The 21,057-nt window shown below is 36.9% G+C and overlaps 1 protein-coding gene across 8 annotated transcripts in view; it reads left to right on the plus strand.

The window, feature by feature from the left end:
• Positions 1–252: 252 nt before the first annotated feature.
• Positions 253–21,057, plus strand: part of Rbm39 (RNA binding motif protein 39) — a 34,367-nt gene continuing 13,562 nt past the window's right edge. For 2 of the 8 annotated variants that reach the window (XM_048431597.3, XM_048431600.3), the window contains exons 1-10: positions 254–554; positions 1,181–1,244; positions 3,018–3,067; positions 7,300–7,494; positions 10,733–10,798; positions 10,895–10,948; positions 16,976–17,093; positions 19,163–19,315; positions 20,141–20,278; positions 20,661–20,726. In XM_048431597.3, the coding sequence (XP_048287554.1) occupies positions 1,194–1,244; positions 3,018–3,067; positions 7,300–7,494; positions 10,733–10,798; positions 10,895–10,948; positions 16,976–17,093; positions 19,163–19,315; positions 20,141–20,278; positions 20,661–20,726 (891 nt within the window). In that variant the 5' untranslated portion in view covers positions 254–554; positions 1,181–1,193. Of the gene's footprint in view, positions 555–1,180; positions 1,245–1,469; positions 1,543–3,017; positions 3,072–6,190; positions 6,267–7,299; positions 7,495–10,732; positions 10,799–10,894; positions 10,949–16,975; positions 17,094–19,162; positions 19,316–20,140; positions 20,279–20,660; positions 20,727–21,057 lie in introns of those variants that run through there. The other 6 variants (XM_048431601.3, XM_048431605.3, XM_048431598.3 and 3 more) reach the window with 5 other exon arrangements.

Below are 21,057 nucleotides of genomic sequence, written 5' to 3' on the forward strand. Positions count from 1 at the left end.
CAGACAGTGCACCAACTGTCTTTGCCCTAGAGACGGCGTAGCATCGCGAGATTTAGATGCACCTCTTGTGGGGGAGGAGGGGAAAGGGGGATGGGCTCCTCTGTGGCGCAATCATTGCACGAGATTGGGCTACGGTCGCCGAAGCCGTCCTGAGATCTCGCGATATTTCGTTTTTTCCACTCTGGAACGCTGGGCAGTTTCTCGCGAGAGCCCGTGCTGAGGCTCCGGGAGACCCCGGGTGTTTGTGTGTGTGTATGTGTGTTGGTGAATGAGTACGGAGGAGCAGCGGCCGCCATTTCAGGGAGCGAGCAGACGCTGTCGCAGGGGTGGATCCTGAGCTGCCAAAGCCGCTGCCCTGCTCTCCCGCGCGGGCTCCTTTAATCCCATTGTTTCTTTTAGATTCGCTTGGGCCTAGACGCCCTCGGGGCCCGATATTCGGGTTGGGCGGTACCGCGGCCTGGGCCTAGGGGCTTAACAGTAGCACCGGCGGCGGCGGCGGCGGCGGCGGCGGCTGACTTCCCGAGCCGAGCACAGGCGCGCGAAAGCCCGCACAGGTACGCGGCGTGGCGGACTGCCGTGGTCCTCCCGGGGTCGAGTGGGCCGAGGTACCGAGGGCAGCTTGCGGTGGCTTTGAGCCGCGCGCGGGGGTGGGGGGCTTCTCGACAAGGTCGGTCTCAGATCCGTAGCTGTGCCTTCCATTTCTGGCAAGCGCACCGTGGCTATTTTGGTGGTGGCAAGGCCCTCCTTGGGGACCTCGGGCAGATAAAGATCTGTCCTTTCGAGGCCGGGGCTGGTCGCGACCTCCCAACATGGCGCCTGTCGAATGCTACCTTGGTACACAACCCCTCCCAACAGAGGGAGTTTCCCTCTGCCGCTAAAATGGCAGCGCGGGTTTTGTGCGGAAGGAAGCTCTCAGTCAAGCTCATACTCTCGGGTTCGGTTTCGGGAGTTCATAGGCGGCTTTTTGAGATCAGACATTGGGTTCTGGTCGTGTGCTTGATGTAAGAAGCGTTTCACGCTTGTTCAGCCGAATCAAAACTGTGTTAATGCATATCGCACTATTTTAGTTATTGTAGGGCTTTTTAAGGACTTTCCTTAAAATTTGAATTTTGTAGGCCGAGGAAATTTTTTTTAAGAACTGGAAGTTGTTTACTTACAGGACTGTCTTGTTCTTCCCTAGGCGTGTAGAGAAAATGGCAGACGATATTGATATTGAAGCAATGCTTGAGGCCCCTTACAAGAAGGTGAGAAAAACATGCCATTAAGCTTTAATATATTTCTTAATTTAGCATTATTCACGAAACTACTGCTGAAATGTAAACTAACCTTCCCGGAGCCCTCTTGATTATCTTATCAGAGATGCATTACATGTAACTTACAAAAGTAAATATATGCTATTGATGTAATAATATTGTGCAGTAGTTTCACTTCAGCGTGATGAATAAATGCCCATCTATCTCTCTTTGTAGACTTGCCTAACGATATCTCACCTCTACTCCCATGAATTCACCTTTGATTCCAGTGTGAACTGTCAATCATAAGGTAGTAATTGAGTGACTTATCGCTGTACCGTGGTCCCCTAGGTAAAATGACTCAACTAAGAATTACCAGCTCCAGTTTGGTATAGCAAAAAAGGTGAATGTAGTGGTTTGGGAAAATAGCAGGGGTCCAAGAATAAATTATAACCAGTCCATGACAAGTAAATCATCTTATAAGTCTTTAAACAAGAAATGGGTGAGATTAAAAATTTATTTTATAATAATAGATATAAGGCTGGTGATAGTAAAACTTAAAACCAGGCAGGTGTTGATCTGCTTTTCATTAATAATTACTAAAATTCTTGGATCCCTGAATAGAAATTAGCACAAAAACAAAAACAAACAGCAAAAGGCAAGAGGCAGTGTCACATATTAGAGTCACTTGATGACTGTTTTACTGTTCTCCATAGTATTTTGTTTTTAATTAGGCCCTACCATAGTATTTCACACTAAAAACTACCAAGGAATTATTTTGGTTAGTAGTGCAATATGACCCGTTTCAGTATCACAGTAAAAGTAAACGCCCTTCATTCTTTCACCAGTTGGTGGTGAAAATAGCAGTATGCATGCATTATCACTGGTATCACAAACCTTAAGCTTTGTAACTCAGCAGATATACTACTATAGCTGATGTGTTCAAACTTTGAAATAAACATTGCGCATAAACCGTTTAAAAATAATACATTTGTTTTCGAGTGTAGCACGACCATGTGGTTCCTTTTGGATGAATTCTGATAGTTTTAATTTAAATAGTGTAATTTTGTAATGCTAGACTCTTGAAGATGTATTTTCTGATTTTAATGTTTCTTGTCTTAGTTTAACATGGATGTAATTCCATGTAAACAGGTATGGAAGTAGGAAATGTTTAGGCTGGACTGGTGAATTATTAATTAACTTTTCTTGGGTTCTTGGGAGTCAACATTACTAAAGCAGTGTGAATCCCTGTTTGCTTCAGGGCGAGATGTGTGACAGAGGTGGCATCAAGCTCTTACAGTCCCAACCCTCCAACGGAAATGGGCGAAGATCTCAGGAATGGCATCGGTCACAGGAAATCGATAGTGGCTGGCTGCTAGCATGGCCACTTGGGGCTTAGGCAGAAATAGAGCCATGGTACCGACAAAAGGGACAATAGCACACGGAATAAAGCTCAATGACTTCATGTTTCATAGAAATCATATTTAACCACTTCAACATTGTAACTCTGGATAACTTATTTAATATCTAAACAATGTAAGAAAGTAAAATATAACATGTTAATGTGAAAGATTTTAATTTTTGTTTCTTGATGACTTAATTATTAGCAACAAAGTGGTTAAACGTATACCATCTAAATTTTTTTTATAGCCTTCCATGTTAAACTAAATAAGTAATTAGTTTTAAAATTGTCTTGTATTTTCTTATTCCTATTCCCTTTACCCTTTGACAACTTGAAATGTTACCACTTCGTCCTCATGATGTTCTTCTATCAACCTTGCTTAGGATGAGAACAAGTTGAGCAGTGCTAACGGCCATGAAGAACGTAGCAAAAAGTAAGTTTGAACAAGGAACCTGGGAGGGTGGGTTTCTAAACTTCATGTGGTGGAAATCTTGTGTTCTTTTGCCTAAAGCATCAAACTATGGTTTTCTTCGCTTAGAGTACTGGTCATACTTTTTGGGACGAGAAAGTCCTTCAGGACATAAAACTATGGACTTTGCGATGTAGACTTCAGGATATGGTTTCAGAGACCTTCTGGACACTTTGCCCTCCAAGGATCCCATGATTCTCTTGTTTTATAATGTTTTAAATTTGGTAACTTTGGCTTAATTTTTGGAGATGTGATAATCATTGAATAAAAGAGTTACATTAGAACAAAGATAATACCAAGACCATGGAAAATACTGTTTACCTTCATTCACTAAAGGAATTGGCTATGAACTATTTCTGCTCCTTGCTGCTTAAAGGCCCTTTTGGTAGTAATAAAGGGGCATACTTAGTAATTCTTAAGATTTTTTTTCTTCATTGTTTTGGGCCTTTTTATCTCTAGTGTATCTAAGGAGATCGTTAAGAATATGTAGTTTATTTGGGTTAGGTGAGTAACCTGAAATAAACTTTATACTACAGACAGCACAGAATATAGTACATAAAAAGATATATTAACAGTTTAAACAGGATCCAATTTATAAGGTTGGAGCCTGTCAGCTGTTGTGAAAATTACCATTTAGCTCCAAGATTAGTGATTCTTATTATCATATGGTCATGTTATGTACATTAAGTTGTTCTAGCCATGTTTATGATGCCATACTAAAATATTTTGTTATATCATAACCCATAATACATAATGAAAATGATGGTAAAATAGCCACTTATTGACTCTCTGGCTATTTTCCTCCTGTGAGCTCAGAGTGCTTCATAATATCTACCACAATCATCCTTACAACTTTGTTAGGGTAGGTTGATATAATTTCATAAAATAGATGAGAAGATGGTTCAGTGTGGATCACTTAGGTTTTGCTAAGCCAAAGTTTTATAATCTTAGTATGGTATTAAGGGATTGATTTTAATATGTTGGTTGGGTGTGATGATTCTGGCTTACAAGTCCCTCTTTAAGGTGAGCCTGGCTGATCATAAATTCAGTGCCAGCCTGGATTTCATAGTGAGACCCTGTAGAAAATGCAAAAATAAATTAATGCTAAGGGAAAACAGGTCTAATTTGTGGAAATCTTTTTTTCTTGTACAAGATTAGGTGGACTCAGTAATGTTTCCCTTCTAGTCAAAAGTGAATATAGAGAGCAAGTTGACAGGGCTCATTGCATGCATTTTTAACCTTTGCGAAAGAAACAATTCCCTAAAGTCTTGGTTTTATAATTTTAATGTTGAAAAGAAAATACTGGAACAGGACTCTACCAGTTTACAAAAATCACTTTAGATGTCAGGCTTAGGGACTTAGTAAAGATTTTTATTGTAATTGTGCAAAGGATGATGATAAGCTTGAATGCAAATCTTTTCACTGTTCTTTATTGTCACTTCCTCCCACTAATGTCTTCAGATTGTACTCTTTTAATCCTGTAACTAAACTCATTAAGATCACCAAGCTTTTATGAGGAATTTAAGCATTATGCCCTCTATAAGAGATAATGGGTTTTTGTTGTTTTTTATCTGTTGTATGTACAGTCAGTTGGACAATTTAACATAACAATGTTTTAAAGACTTTCCTAAACATTTCAATTAGTAATATCTTCAGATTTTTCAAGGCTTCTTTAGTTACAGTTGAATTAAATTAGGCGATTGCCTAATTTAGTCACAAAGTTTTTATATGGTGATTTGAAGGAATGTGCCATTTAAACTAATTGAACATAATGTAGAAGAAAACTTAACACTGGGTGAAATGCAAAACAAATATTTACTCATTTTAAGATAATTTGTGTTAACCTAAGGTAGATGTCATTTTTGTATGTTTCATGCTAAAACCTTATTGAATTGGAGATAACTGATGCTGATAATGTAGAATAAGAAACTGCACATTCTGACAAAGTTAGCTAAGTATATAAACTTCTGTTTAAACAATTGTAGCTGACTTGTAACACTCACTGTATCATATTCCAGTAGTGAAGGGATAAAAGTTGGAAATAACAAACGGTTTGCCTATTTTCTGAAGAATATAACACCGAGTTTGTCAAGGTCTCCAGTAAATTCTTTAGGTACTTGAGGTTGCTCCTCATAGAAGTATTTTTTGCTATAACCAGTTTTGCAGTCTTAAACTTCATTTTGTTAACATTTTTAAAGAATCATTTAGAAAGGGATAATAACAAAATGGCACAGTTAAAATATATTGGCTACTGTGGTGTGGATTATCAAATTTTGGAATAAATGACTTTTCTATTTTTTTTCTTATTTTCCAGAATACTTTGCATTTAAAATTTAGATCTTCTTACATGGAAGAGGTCAAATCCAGTTATAGCAAAACACCTTTACAGCAGAGGCCATATAACCAAAAAGTCCAAAGGCCCAGTGGACCATTTACTTCAATGATGTTCAGTACAATTTCCACTGCCACTAAAGACTTGGGAAAGTCTCATTTAAGTTGTAACAGGATTTGACTATTAGGATGGATTTTTATAACCATTTCTTTAGTTGATAAATGTTCTATAGAAGTATCTTGGTTTCTTGTAATACTAGTCTTTTGTCTGTGCTTTTATATAGAAGATGGTATTTTCTGCTATCTTAGTATGTTTTCTATTTGCCTATCTGGGGTTGCCTTCAGATGTGGTTGGGGATTAGCAAGACATTGAGTTAAAATTAGCTCGCTGATTTATGTATTTATATTTTAAGCTCCTTTGGCAGAATAAGATTGGGGGCATATGAGAGGTGAATAGGCAGATTGACTCTGCTGTGGTCTGTCAGAGCAAAAACTTACTGTCCTTTTGTTTTTTCAGGGGAATTGAATTTTTACTTTGTCCCCTATAGGTAGGACTTAGGTTTTAGCCATTCCAGAATTCTCTACTCATAAGAAATAGTGTCAGAATTGAAACATCAAAGTTGGAATGTTAATTGTTGCCCTTCTGAGCATTGGAGTTGGTTTGACTTCTATATAAATAATGAGTGTAGCCTAATTTTCTGTCATGTGCTACCTAGCATATTTCTGACAGTCAGGTGGATTATCTTGAAATTTTAGACAAAGTTTCTGCCTCCTTGGAAAGCTCTACATCTCCTTGTGATTGGAGTGTGGGTTTCAAGATTCCAGAAGGTGGGTGTCTTCATTTTCTATTTTCAATGCACTCTAAGATGACCCGCTTACAGGTTCTCTGAGGCATACCTCAGTTGTTCTTCTGCTAACTTTGCTTTGATACAGATTCAATAGCTCATTAATTTTCCTAATCATGTAGAGTTGTCAAAATGTTCAGACTTCAAACCACTTAAAATTATATTATTTCAAAATGTCTCATTTATATTGAAATATCTGAAGGCACCTCTAATTTGGGTGATGACAGAGATACAGATTTCAAGGTTTAATTATTAAACCAGTGTGTGAAGTAATATGAGGAACACTGAAATGAGTTGAAAGATAACTCATGAACTTTTACTTTCCAAGGAAGGTCACGTTGTTTTAATTTTCGTCCCACAGGCTTGTAGAAACTAGCTTAAAAAAGGGCATTTTCCATTTTCATTATAGTTTTAAGTAGAAAGCTACTGTTGTCACAGTACTCTGGGGTTCTAAGTGAGTTTTATTGCATTCTTAGTATCCTTTGTCATCGTAGTTTTGCCCATGAAAACTAAAATGCTATGTATATGTTTTGTAAGTTCAAAATATGCTTACATGTACATTGTGTATGTTGACTTGAACTAAATTGTTGTATGGAAAATTTTGCATGACATTCACTATTTCTTAAATGTGAACATACTGTAACTTTTATTACTATAACTTACAGATATGCTTGGTGGTTTGTTATAGGAATGACATATCAATCGTTTCTGAAGTTCAGGCTTGGTTTTCTTACCAGCAAGTCCTGTCTCTTGTTTCAAGCTGTAGCTGCCTCAGGAGATGATTGCAAATTCTTCCTCTTAAACCTGGTTCTCGATTCTATGGCTGTCTTCATTTAACATGAAGCAAAGGTTGGGGTCTTATGTCCCATACCTAGGAATTGTTTTTCCTAAAGTATGATTTTTGTGCCATCGTACAGTGTGGTAAAAATACATTTACAAAAGGATAAACATTTTGACCATTAAAGGAAGTATATATTAGTATTTAAATCAGCATGATAATGGTACTTTTCCCCCCCTCAGGAGAAAAAAAAGCAAGAGCCGAAGTCGTAGTCATGAGCGAAAGAGAAGCAAAAGTAAGGAACGGAAGCGAAGTAGAGATAGAGAAAGGAAAAAGAGCAAAAGCCGGGAACGTAAACGAAGTAGAAGCAAAGAAAGGAGACGAAGCCGCTCACGAAGTCGAGATAGAAGATTCCGAGGCCGCTACAGAAGTCCCTAGTATGTAACTGTAATTAGGACTTTTGTTACCTCTGGTTAGATAGCAAGTTAACTGGAAGAATACGAATTGTAAGATTCTGTTTTTCAGTAACATTTAAAATGAAGGATATTGACATTGAAGATTAGTAAGGAAAAATACAATATGGGGACTGATTGTAAACTTCAAAACTTACCAATTCTTTCTGACCAACTAGCAATAATTTGCTTGCCAGTCCAAATTAAAAGAAAGCATTTGAGTGCGTGGTAGAGGAAAACCTAAAGTGTGTGAGCTTTTAGAACACAAAATATGTATCAAAATACGGTTAATGAAGAAAATTGTGACTGTGGGAAGCTAAAATCCTTCATCAATTTGTATTCTCAATTTTTAGGCTCATTACTGTTAATTATTATTTGTATATAAGCTTTGTAGACTAAGTTACAGAAATTTGTATGCCTTGTTTAAGAAAATTTAAAATAATTTCATTATAACTGTTAAAAATTCACCTTGGGCAAAAAGAGATGACTAGCTAGTTAAGAGCAATGATTGCTCTTCCAGAGGACCCAGATTCAATTCCCAGCACACAGCCACATGGCGGTTTACAGCTCCACCAGTTCTAGGGCTTGTGACACCCTCACATAGACATAACTGCAGGCAAAGCACCAGGGTTGAGGATTTGGCTCAGTGGTAGAGCACTAAGCACAAGGCCTTGGGTTTGGTTCTCACCTTCACAGGGTTGGGGAAGGAAAATCATAAAAAAGACCAAAAATAACAAGGTAACTGGCAGGAAAAGCACCAATGCACATAAGGATGAAATTCACATATATTTGGGGGAGATTTCATTTATAAGCAAAATTGAAACAATTACAGTCCTTCCTTAATAGTTACCTAAGTCTTAAAGTTTTCTCTAAGCACACCTTTGTAAACTACTTTTAAGTATTTATGCTTGTATAAGGTGCCAAATGCAAGTGAATTTAAGTGTCAGTGTAGGCCACAAACATTGAACCACCCCACATCTGAAGCTGGAGTTAGAGGTATTTGTGAGCTTCCTGATGGCTGGAAACTGAACTCAGGACCTCTATGAAAGCAGTATTGCCCTTAACCAAAACATTTAATTTTAAAAATTTAAGTAGGTCAGTCCCTAAGCTTTTGTTAAGAAATAAACTTGGCCATAAACTAGTCATAGTTGTCAACAACATATTCAGAATACTGAATTTTGTGAGATATTGGTATTAACTTTTAAGATCTTTGAGTAGTTTAGGTTCTGACTTTCATTTATGAATATAGTGTGTGTTTCTGTGGATGCTTCCCATGTTTCTAGATTCCTCCTAGTTATTTTATAGACGTTGCATGGTGATAATGGAGCTATGGTGTTATTTTAATTATGGATAATAGATCAGAAATATTACTGTTATTTTCTCATGATTTACTCCACATCCTTTAAGTAAGATTGTTAATTGTCTTATGAGGATGAACTAAATGGGACCAGCTACCTTTAAAAAGTAGAATACTGTTGTAGAGTATGAGTGGGTGGATGTGGTCTGTGTCTGTGCCTGACACTACCCTGGTCTGACTATTTAAACTTCTCTTGTGTTGGGTTCCAGTTGAACTGTTGAATCTATAACTGGACTATTTTATTTATAACTAAGGGAGAAACCTAGTCAGGATGTACAGAAGCAGATTTTTGTGAATTCGAGGCCAACATGGTTTACATACTGCATTTCTAGGCCAGCCAAGAGTGCATAGTGATACCCCAAGTACAAAATACTTTTTTGTATTAGTTATAGTAGAAGAGAGAAAATAGCTTGTTAAATTATAGTTTTTATGGGGCTGGAGAGATGGTGGAGTGGATAAAAACACTGACTATTCTTCCAGGAAATGGGTTCGATTCCCAGCACCATATGGCAGCTCACCACTCTGTAACTCCACGATCTGACACAGTCAAAAGAATATACTACCAGACAGAACACTAATGAACATGAGATAAAAATAAATTATAAAAATTAAATTTATATACTTAAATGATCATTAGTCATTCCAGTAACTGTCTTACTATTAGGGTTTAGTGAGGCAGAGGAGGACGCTCAAAGCCAAGTATGTACCCTATTTTTAAAAGAAATTTTTTTTAAGTTTAGAAGAGCCAGATCAATTTTACACGAAACTGCTTAGTTATAGGTTGACAGTTTTTATTAAAACTATCCAAGTATTGATGACAGGCCCTTTCATTTCTTTATTTTACCCAACCTGTGATATTCCTTTGAGGATTGTAATTGCACACTAAGGAACATGTGCCTACCTTATGAACCCTTGAGTAATCTCTACCTTTATAAAGATATAAAAAAATTGTCATTTCAATGACTTTCTAAGAGATCCTCTCATTACAGTGTTTTACAATATTAGTATCAGGTTAAGAGAGGCAGATATGTTTTGGTACTTTTAGTTGTCTTTGAATAAGTACAATTCTCAAAATTTCTATTAAGTTTGAGGCCAGTCTGGTGTATAGAATGAGCTCCAGGAAAGTAAAAATTAAATAAAAAGAATATCTATATCTTAATTATTTTTTAGAATAAAAAGAATGTAGTACATTGAATGTGCTGATAATCTCTTTAAGAATGATTTACATGAGCTGGGTGGTAGTGGCGCACATGCCTTTAATCCCGGCAGTTGGGAGGAAGAGACAGGCTGACCTCAGTGAGTTTGAGGCCAGCGAGGTCCAGCCAAGCCAGGACTATTAACACAGAAACCCTGTCTCAAAAAACAAAAACAAAACAATTCTTTTATGGCTACAATGGCTCAGTAATTCAACACTAATCTGATCATTACCAGAAGTTGAGCCAGGAGGAGCAGGAGTGATTCTCTACATAGTGTGTATTTTTTTTTTTTAAAGAACTGCATAGTAAACGGATGCTACAATGAGAGTTCAGAGGCGTTTTTTACTCTTATTTCTATATTTTAAAGACTCAATCTTGTATTCATGATTATATAGTTCAAAAACTAAAAGTAGATGTGATGAATTTTTTCGAATGAAAAATTTTTGAGGCTGTAACTTATGTTCTTGGCACCTCTAACTGGTCCAGGATAAATATATATAAGGGCTACAGGTCTGGGATAAAGTTACAGATTTTTCTAATTGTTTCCTCTTTATAATTGAGGTAGAAAAGACGCTGCCTAATCATTGTTAGACTTGCTGGAGAGCCCATAAACTTGATCATAGCAAGACCCTAAACCTGTAACTAGTGTAATTTTGTGTTTTCTTTTTAGCTCCGGACCAAAATTTAACAGTGCCATCCGAGGAAAGATTGGGTTGCCTCATAGCATCAAATTAAGGTTTTTAAACATACTTCTGAATTGCTTAAATTGTTTTTTAAGGAACTAATAGATATTACTTGTTTGGGTAACTTGTGAAACTTTTTAACCTTGCAGCAGAAGACGTTCCCGAAGCAAAAGTCCATTCAGAAAAGACAAGAGCCCTGTGAGGTAACTATTGGCCTTTTTTCTCCTTCTTAATTTGTTGTAATGTTTTGTAAACAACCAGAAACCCCATCTTTTAAACTTACGTGATAATTTTGATGATGTTAAAAACCTTATGAACTGTTGCTCTGATTTCAGCCTTGTATGTATGCATGCGTTTTATACATGCATATATGTATGTGTGTTTAAGACAGTTTCTCTGGCTGGGCGGCGCTGATGGTGCTTTCCTTTAATGCCAGCACTGGGGAGGTTGAGGCAGGAGGTCTCTAAAACTACAACAAAACCCCATCTTTGTTTGTTTGTTTTTTGAGACAGGGTTTACTGATGTTGGAACCTGTCCTGTAACTAGCTCTGGTAGACCAGCCTGATCTCCAACTCACAGAGATCTGGCTGCCAGGCTGACCTACACAAAATTCACCTGCCTCTGTCTCCAAATGCAGGGATTCATACCTAGCTTCCATTTCAAAGTCTTAAGAACAAAATATCATTTGGAACAAGTTTTAATAGCATTTATGCTAATCCTTTTAAGTTATAGTAAAAACAACACAACAGTCTCAAGTTTTACTACTTAAAACCAAGTATTTTTTTTGAAAATTTTGAAAAAGTGCGTTTTGGCCACGTTGGTAGCACATGCTTTTAATCCCAGCACTTGGGAGGCAGGTGCAGGTGAATCTCTGCCTCCCATCGATGCCAGCCAGAGCTGTTACACCAAGAAACCCTGTCTCGTAAAACAGAGAGTGAGAGAGAGAAAGTGCATTTCATCCTACCTGTCTTACACAATTGAATGGGTATATCTGTTAATGAAGGGTTTTTGAATTCCTTCCTTGATGAGTTTATTATTTTGCTTCAGGGCACATTTTGCCATGTGGTAGGTGCTTCATTAACCTCTGGCTGACTTTATATGAGGAACATTTTAAATTTAGCTTCATTGATTTATTTATTTTTTTTAAATTTATTTATTATGAAGACAATATTCTGTGTGTATGTCTGCAGACCAGAAGAGGGCACCAGACCTCATTACAGATGGTTGTGAGCCACCATGTGTTTGCTGGGAATTGAACTCAGGAACTTTGGAAGAGCAGGCAATGCTCTTAACCACTGAGCCATCTCTCCAGCCCCCGATTTATTTTTTTTTTTAAGGAAAGATATTCCTTTGTAACCTTGCACACTTGGAACTTCCTATGTATGTGCCACTATGCCCAACTTATTTTGTTACTTACAAAAGCTTTTATTTCATGTATTTGAGTGTTTACAGGCATGTATATACAGTATATCATGCCTGATGCTGTTGAGGTATTAGATTTCCAACAACAAAAAAACCATGGTTTTCAGCAAGGGTAGCCAGTCCTGAGCAATCTCCATTGTTGGAAACATTTCCTAAACTAAAGTTTATTCTTGTTTCCTTATGTATTCTCAGCATAAAATCCTTGGGTTTGAGATATACTTATTAGTGAAATTCCTTTTTTAATAAATATTGTGGTATTCTTGTTTTGCTGTGTTTTTATTTTTGAGATAGACTTTCTGTGCTAGGTTTGATTGTCTTGGAACTTGTCTGTAGATCAGGTTGACCTGAACTCTGTACCTGTGTCCCCCCTCCCATCACGATACTGGTGCATTATTTTTTTCCTCTCAGCTTTTTGTTTGTTTGTTTTTTAAAATATTTATTTATTATGTATATAGTATTTTGCCTGCAGACCAGAAGAGGGCACCAGATCTCATTGTAGATAGTTATAACCACTATGTTACTCGGAATTGAACTCCTCTAGAAGAACAGCCCTCTAGAAGAACAACCAATGCTCTTAACCTCTGAGGCATCTCTCCAGCACCCTTGTTGTTTTTTTTTAAAGATTTTATTTATTATGTATATAACATTTCTTCCATGTATGCCTGCATGCCAGAAGAGGGCGCCAGATCTCATTATAGATGGTTGTGAGCCACCATGTGGTTGCTGGGAATTGAACTCAGGAACTCTGGAAGAACAATCAGTGCTCTTAACCTCTGAGCCATATCTCCAGCCCCCCCTTGTTTTTTTGAGACTGGGTTTCTGTGTTTAACAGTCCTGACTGTCCTGGAACTCACTCTGTAGACCAGGCTGACCTGGAACTCAACAGATAGCCGTCTGTCTCTGACTCCTAAATGCATGCATGCATAACCATTGTCCAGTTAATATTGTGGTATTCTTAATAAGTTTACTTGTAAGAAAAACTTGTTATTCTTTGAATCTTAGACATTTTTGACCCTTACGTGTTTGAAATTACGTGTTGAACTGGAAGTGTAGAACAATTGTAGAGCACTTTATTTATTTATTTATTTATTTTTATGTGCATTGGTGTGAAGGTGTCAGATCCCCTGGAACTGGATTTTCAGACATCTGTAAGCTGCCATGTGGGTGCTGGGAATTGAACCCGGGTCCTCTGGAAGAGCAGTCAGTGCTCTTAACCTCTGAGCCATTTCTCCAGCCCCAGTAGAGTACTTGAATAGCAGGATTCCATCTACAATTTTACAAACAAAATTCTTCACTGATATCTCAGAGATGAAATTCAAGTCTTTTTGATTATTAGTGCTATCTAGTAGTGTACTGAATGAATAAGAACATGTTTATGTTATATATATTTATTTTAAAATAGATTTTTAAATTGTTTATTTGTGTGTGAATATGACTGTCCCTAAGAGGTAAAAGGTTTCAGAATTAAGATCTGAAAACTGAAGTTATAGGTGGTGTGAGCCATCCAGCATGATGCTGGGAACCAAAATTAGGCCTTTAAGAGCAAGAGAGTTAGCTCTTTGGGAATTCTGATTTTGTTTTGTTTTTCAAGATAGGATTTTTCTGTGTATGCCAGTCTGTCCTCAAATTCAGTGATCCTGCCTGTCTCTGCTTCTTGAGGCAAGCTTTGTTAGAGCACAAAATAGCACATTTCCCTTTTTTTGTCTAAGACAAAAAATAGTTATAACTAATAAAAAGAAACTATATACAATAAGTATATAATAACTATGCAATAAATAAATCAGCAATGTTTAGTCCATTAGCAAATGACATATTCAGAAAAAAATACTATAAAAGATTATACCTAATTCACTTCCATTCATTCATCATTCATTCATTTTCTTTTTGTTGTGTGTATCAGGTCCCCTGGAACTGGAGTTATAGTTGTGAGCTCCCATGTGGCTCTTAACCACTGTCTCTTTCTTTTCTAACTTCAATTACCAAAACTGTTTTTTTTTAATATTTATTCATTTATTATGCATTCAATATCTGCCTACACGTGTGCCTGCAACCAGAGAGGGCACCAGATCTCATTACAGATGGTTGTGAGCCACCATGTGGTTGCTGGGAATTGAACTCAAGACCTTTGGAAGAGCAGGCAATGCTCTTAACCACTGAGCCATCTCTCCTGCTCCCCAAAACTGTGTTTTAATGTTTCTTAGCCTTATATACTTTACATCTCTTTATTGAATTTCTTGAATCTATGAGGAAAACTATAAATATAAAGTCTTCCACTCCATCAGAGACCTGAGCAGGAACTAATTTAACTCAGTAAGCAGGAAGTACGAGCACATGACTACCAAAAAGTGTGTGATATGTCAAAAACAACTGGCTGCATGGAATCTAAGGTTCCTGTGCAATGTTGGGACATCCATCTTCGACCTACAGGCCTAACATATCTGACAGACTTTTCTGTGAAGCAGCATATTTTTAAAAAGTTCTTTAGCACAATAACTAATACCTTTAATTGTAGTACTTCCAAGGTTGAGGAATAAAGATACCTATAAGTTCCATACCAAGCTGCTTGACAAAGGCACTACTCAGTCATGACGGTTTGTATGGTTAAATTCGGTCACAAGAAGAAAACCAGTAAGGAAAAACAAGACAAAACCTGCTCCATTGGGGCTGGAGAGATGGCTCAATGGTTGAAAACATTGCCTGCTCTTCCAAAGATCCTGAGTTCAATTCCCAGCAACCACATGGTGGCTCACAACCATCTATGATGAGGTCTGGTGCCCTCTTCTGGCCTTCAGGCATACACACAGAAAGAATATTGTATACATAATAAAATAAATATTTAAAAAAAAAACCTACTCCATGTTGCAGTGATACATACATGCCTTTAATTCCAGTACTTGGAGTCAGAGTTTGAGGCTAGCCTGATATACAGAGTGAGTTCCAGGACAGGCATCAAAGCTTACAAAGAGAAACCCTGTCTTGAAAATATGAGGGGGAAAAAAAATAAGATAATGAAAGTTATATTTGTTTTATTTTACTATTCCCTTATTTGAATATTTTTTTCATATCTGTTAAGCTCAAAGTGTTATAATTTTAATTTTTTTGTCAAATGAATCTGCTAAATCTCATTTCATATTTGTTTAGGTAATTTCCTTCTTTGTTTTTTGACAAAGAGTTTCTCTATGTATTGAAACTTGGTTTGTAGACCAGGCTGGCCTGGAACTCAGATCCGCCTGCATCTGCATAATGGACTGCTGGGGTTAAAGGATATCTGACAGATGTCTGATCAGCTGTATAATGTTGAGAGATGACCACTTTAATAATTTAAGAACTATTCTTTGATGTTCTAATATTATCCATACAGAGATGAGAGAGATTATTTGGTCAATTGGAAAAAGACATTTTGAAATTTTGTGGACATTTGTGTACATAGCGTGTATTAAAACTGTACCTGGAAACCGTGACAACTAATGAAAAGTTTATTTTTTAATATTTAGAAGTTAATTTCTTGTTTTCCTGCATGTATGTGTTATGTGAATTATGTGATTGGTGGTCTTTAGAGGTTATGAGTGTTTATTGTATAATGTAGAACTGGAGTTGTGAACTACCAACGCAAGGTCAGCAAATATCCTTCAGTGCTGAGCCATCTCACCAACCCCTTTCTTCCCTTTCATTGTTTTTCAAGATAGGTCTTCTATGTAGCTCAGGCTGCCCTGTAATTTGCTATGTAGAACAAATTGACCTTCAACTCAGATTTTCTTCTTTTTTTTATAAAACTTTATTTAGCTTTATTTAATGCTCATTGGTATAATGATGTCAGATTCTCTTGAACTGGAGCTACAGACAGCTTCGAGCTGCCATGTGGGTGCTGGGAATTGAACCCAGGTCCTCTGGAGGAGCAGTCAATGCTCTTAACCACTGAGCCATCTCACCAGTCCCTTGAACGCAGATTTTTACCTGCTTTCAAGTGCTGAAATTAAAGGCTTGGAAGTACAGGACTACCTCCTTGTTTACAATTTTACTAAAGGTTTACATTAAAAATTACTTCAAAACTCAGGACATTTTTTAGTTTCATGCTCTTGGAGAGCATAAATTTTAAAAAAGTGTGTGACAGATGTAAGATCACTTGCTTAACAGGCATTAAATTTTTAGTTTAATGCCTAGCACTGCATAAAGTGAGTGATGCAAGTCTATAATGCTGAAACCTGAGAGGATGAAACAGGAAGGTGAGATTTTCAAGATAAGGACTTAGAAAGATGACTTAACTGAGAAGAGAAAGAACTTAATTGTTCTTAGAGAAGAATGGAGTTCATTTTCTGGCACTACTTGCTAGCTTAACTGATCTCCATTGGCATGAGTTTAATATAATTGTATACACTCTGAGCACATGATAGACAGGTATAGACAGTTAAATTGAATATTTAAAAAATATTTGAACTGTCAGTGGTGGTGGCATTTGCCTTTTAATCACAGCACTTGGGGAACAGGCAAGTGGATCTCTGAGTTTGAGTCCAGCCTGTTCTGCCGAGTGAGTTCCAGGACAGATAGGACTAAACAAAGAAACCCTATCTCAGAAAAATAAAAAAAGCTGAAAGAACATCTTTGGTTAAAACACGAGTTTGAATCTGGCAGTCATGGCACTGGCCTTTCATTCCCAGCATGTGGAATCTCTTTGAGTTCCAGGACATCTAGGGTTACACCGAGAAAACCTGTCCTGAAAAATAATGAAAATGGTAGATGGAAGGTAACTGTGATAAATGGATCCTTTCTTCAATTAAAAAATGTTTCAGCATTCTGTATTCTTTTCTTAGGGAGCCTATTGATAATCTAACTCCTGAGGAGAGAGATGCAAGGACAGTGTTCTGCATGCAGCTGGCAGCAAGAATTCGACCAAGGGATTTGGAAGAGTTTTTCTCTACAGTAGGAAAGGTAACTACCCGTTTACAGACTGCAAGTTGGTTGAAGTAAGGGGTTTTAACCATTTCCAGCATTATGCTTGAGCATTGTGACATACCCCTTAAAATACCAACGTGTAAGGTGAATTCATGGAAAACTGGAGTTTCATAGGCACTGTTGGCTCATTCTTTAATCCTGTCACTCAGGATCCAAAGGCAGGTGAGTGAGTCCCAGGACCAGCTTGGTATACAGAGTGAGTTTTAGGATAGCTAGGGCTACAGAGAAAAAACATATCTCAGAAAAAAAAAGAAAAGTGAGCATGTGTGTATGTGCTTTGAAGAATGATATCACAAATTATTTAATTTTGTTTGTTACTTTCTTATTAAGTACATAAATATAATCTCCTGAGGGCATTTAGTGGTCTTTGCATATGTATAATTTTTAGGACTGACCACTTAGTACTGGGTAACCAATTATGTCTTCATTTGAAGAAGACTGATTTGATTGTCCTACTTCACCTTGTGCTATCATGTTTTGGCTGCTGTATTGACATTTCCTGAATGCAGCTTCTGTCAACAACAACAAAAACAAAAAAAATTCCTCAGAGAGTGTTTTGTTCATCTGGCTCCTAAAAATCTTTATTACACCTCTCTTCCATGATGGTTCCTGATCCTTGCATGTGTTGTTGATGTATCATTTGGGCCTGAGCACCCTTATGATATAGTGGTGCTTTTTGAAATGGTCTTCATTTGATTTCAAAAACTTTGATGAAAAATGAGGTCTGACAACCCTTACTGTTAAAATTAAGGATAAATGTGTATGGTGTGGTTTGACATCCTGGTAATAATAGGTTATTTTCTTTGGCCTCAAAAGACTTAGACAGTTTAGTAGCTTTACAGTACACCAATGGATTCTTTCCTATTGAGTCAGCTGTGAGTTCAATTAGACTGTTGTTAGCTGGTAATCCTCAATATAAAGTTCCACATTGCACCTTTTGGGAAATCTCCTGTTGATCATCATTGTGTTTTGTAGGTATCACAGCAGGTTAGGACTATTGATTGCTTTTCTCCCTTGGCAGTTTGTATAAGCATCTTCCAGTACTATGAGAGCTAGTCCTCAGGGACAAGGCTTCCAGGTCAGTTCCAGATGAATTCCTCCAAGTCCTATTTCCATACATTGTGCTTGTGTCATTAGCAGTAGGGGCTTACTTTCACATTATGGAATGTAGCCAAGGTGAACGGCAATAGGTAATTTTGTACTTACAGTAAATATGAAAGGGATTGCTATAATAATAGTATGAAGCCACTGAAGTTTGGAAGACTTAGAAAAGTGTCTGGGGATATGGACACATGGTTTTGTAAACCAATTCTGTGCTGCTTTAGTCCATTCACAGAACACATGTTCCTTATATATGATTCTACTTTGGGATTTAAGCTATGAGTATATTGAATGGATTAAGATGAAAATTTAATATGTAAAAATGAAAACACTAGAGGTTTTCTGGGTGTGATTGAATTATATAATTCAATATGTTATAATTACTATAACCCTTGCTACTATTTGAGGTAAAGGGAGGAGTATGTTTGAGGTTTAGAGTTTTAGGAAAATCTCTCGACACCAGGTTCGTCCGTAATCATTTTGGGTTAAAGTAGTTAACATCAAGCCTGATGAGATGACACTGAGTCTATCCCTGTAGTTCATGATGAAAGGAGAGAGCAGGATGGCTAAAAGTTGTCCTGTAACTTTCACGTTTTTACCCCCGCCCCAAAGATAACGTAATAAATTATCCATTAATTATATGAGAAGCAAGTCTTGGATAATGTAACCCTATTATTGAGGTAAAAAGGCTGTAAGCTTTAACATAAGATGGGAGTAAATATTGAAATCCTAAAGATACATGTCAATCCTGTTTTTGGTAGTGAAATTTAATCTTTGCACAGTTTTGTGAATTTAAAGCCAGCTAGGACTGCAAAACAAGTTTAAGCCCGCGGGACATATATTGAGACAGTGTTTATGACTAAACAGTGTTTTATGTGTTGAAATAATTACGTAGATTATTTTCTTTTAGTACAAAATAATTATTGTACTTCTTTTTACTTTAGGTTCGAGATGTGAGGATGATTTCTGATAGAAATTCAAGACGTTCCAAAGGAATTGCCTATGTGGAATTTGTTGATGTTAGCTCAGTGCCTCTAGCAATTGGATTAACTGGCCAACGTGTTTTAGGAGTGCCAATTATAGTACAGGCATCACAGGTAACTTCTTAATGTAGAGGTTGGTCATTGAGCTGGGTGTTGTAGCGTAGCACAGGAACTAATGTGAGGGTTAGGCAGGAGAATTGTCATCAGTTTTACAAAGCCTGATTGATAATCAATATATGATGATTCTTTATCGACCAAACTTATTTAATAAAATTCTCACATTAGACATGAATATTGTACAGATGCACATGCAGGCAATACATCCACAACACATAAATAATGAAGTTTTGAATGGTGTTACTATAGATCAAATAGTAATTATTTACTTAGACTAATTAATGTATATGGTTCTTCAAAAACCTTATTTCTAAATTAGGCATGGTTTGAGATGGACAACATTCATTCAGCTCTTAGATAAATTGATCTTGGGGCTTGTCTGAAAATGAGTATTGAATGTCTTCAAATATTCATATCACATTCTAAAATTGTGAATTGGAACATTTAACACACCAGCTGTTTTGCAAAATTGAGTGTCATGGAATATACCTCAATGTTTGCATAACAAGCACACGTTAGATTTTAATACATGGTATCACCACCCTTCAGTTTAATTTGGTGCCAGTAATGACATTGACAGTTTGTTTTAGCTATCACCATCATTCTTCTGTCATACAATTTTATGGTTCCAGACAAGACTTTTTACCAATAATTCAGTTTCCCTTTTCCCTTGTGCATGGCAAATTCTTTCTGTCGATTTTCTCTATTTTTGAGTTTGGGGTTCAGTTTTTCTTCTTGATAGATTTTTCCTTTTTAATCTTTGTCCTTTGTCATAGACAGTGCCTGCTTTATATTAGTGTTTGACGTGTTTTTCACTTACAGGCAGAAAAAAATCGAGCTGCTGCAATGGCTAACAATTTACAAAAGGGAAGTGCTGGACCTATGAGGCTTTATGTGGGATCATTACACTTTAACATAACTGAAGATATGCTTCGGGGGATCTTTGAGCCTTTTGGAAGGGTAAATTTTAGTACTTTTTTCTTTCCCTCACTCTTCAGATAGTATATTCCTGACAAAGTGGACTAATTCTGAAAAATTCTAATTCTTTACAAAATTTTATTTTACATAGATTTAATCTACATGGGAAGTAGAAAGTAGAAAAAGACAAGATCTCCTGAGTAAATTGGGAGCATGGGTATCCTTGGGGGTGGGGTGGAGAGGCATTGAGGGAAGCAGAGAAAAATGTAGAGCTCAATAAACAGCAATAAAAAAATTATAGCATTTATTTGTGAAGAAACACTTGTAATATCTTCGTTACTTTGGGATCTGAGGGATAAGGATACAGTATAGTCTAGATTTTAAAAACTGTATTTTAAGGAACATTTATGCCTTTAAATTTTAGATTGAAAGTATTCAACTCATGATGGACAGTGAAACAGGTCGATCTAAGGGATATGGATTCATTACAGTAAGTAGTTGTTTTACAATATTTGCTGTGTATATGGGGTAGGGATTATTGTAAATATAAAAATGATTTATACTTTCAAGAGATTTTATTTGTAGAAATATCTACATTTATTTGTATCTAGTTTCTGATTGTATTATGCCTGTTTTGATCTATGCATGTCAGTACTGGTGATTATAAAGTCCAGTGGTGTCAGATACACAAAGAACTTGGGTATATAATATATCTGTTTGTTTATTTTTGAGTTCTGGTCCCTCATTGTAACCCTGGCTTCTAGATGTAGGCCAGGCTGGCCTCAAAACAATAGAGCTCTGCCCCCTAAGTTACAGGCATA

The sequence above is a fragment of the Myodes glareolus genome, chromosome 10 (genome assembly GCF_982192425.1).
Source record: "Myodes glareolus chromosome 10, mMyoGla1.1, whole genome shotgun sequence".
In the NCBI taxonomy this organism is placed as follows: domain Eukaryota; kingdom Metazoa; phylum Chordata; class Mammalia; order Rodentia; family Cricetidae; genus Myodes; species Myodes glareolus.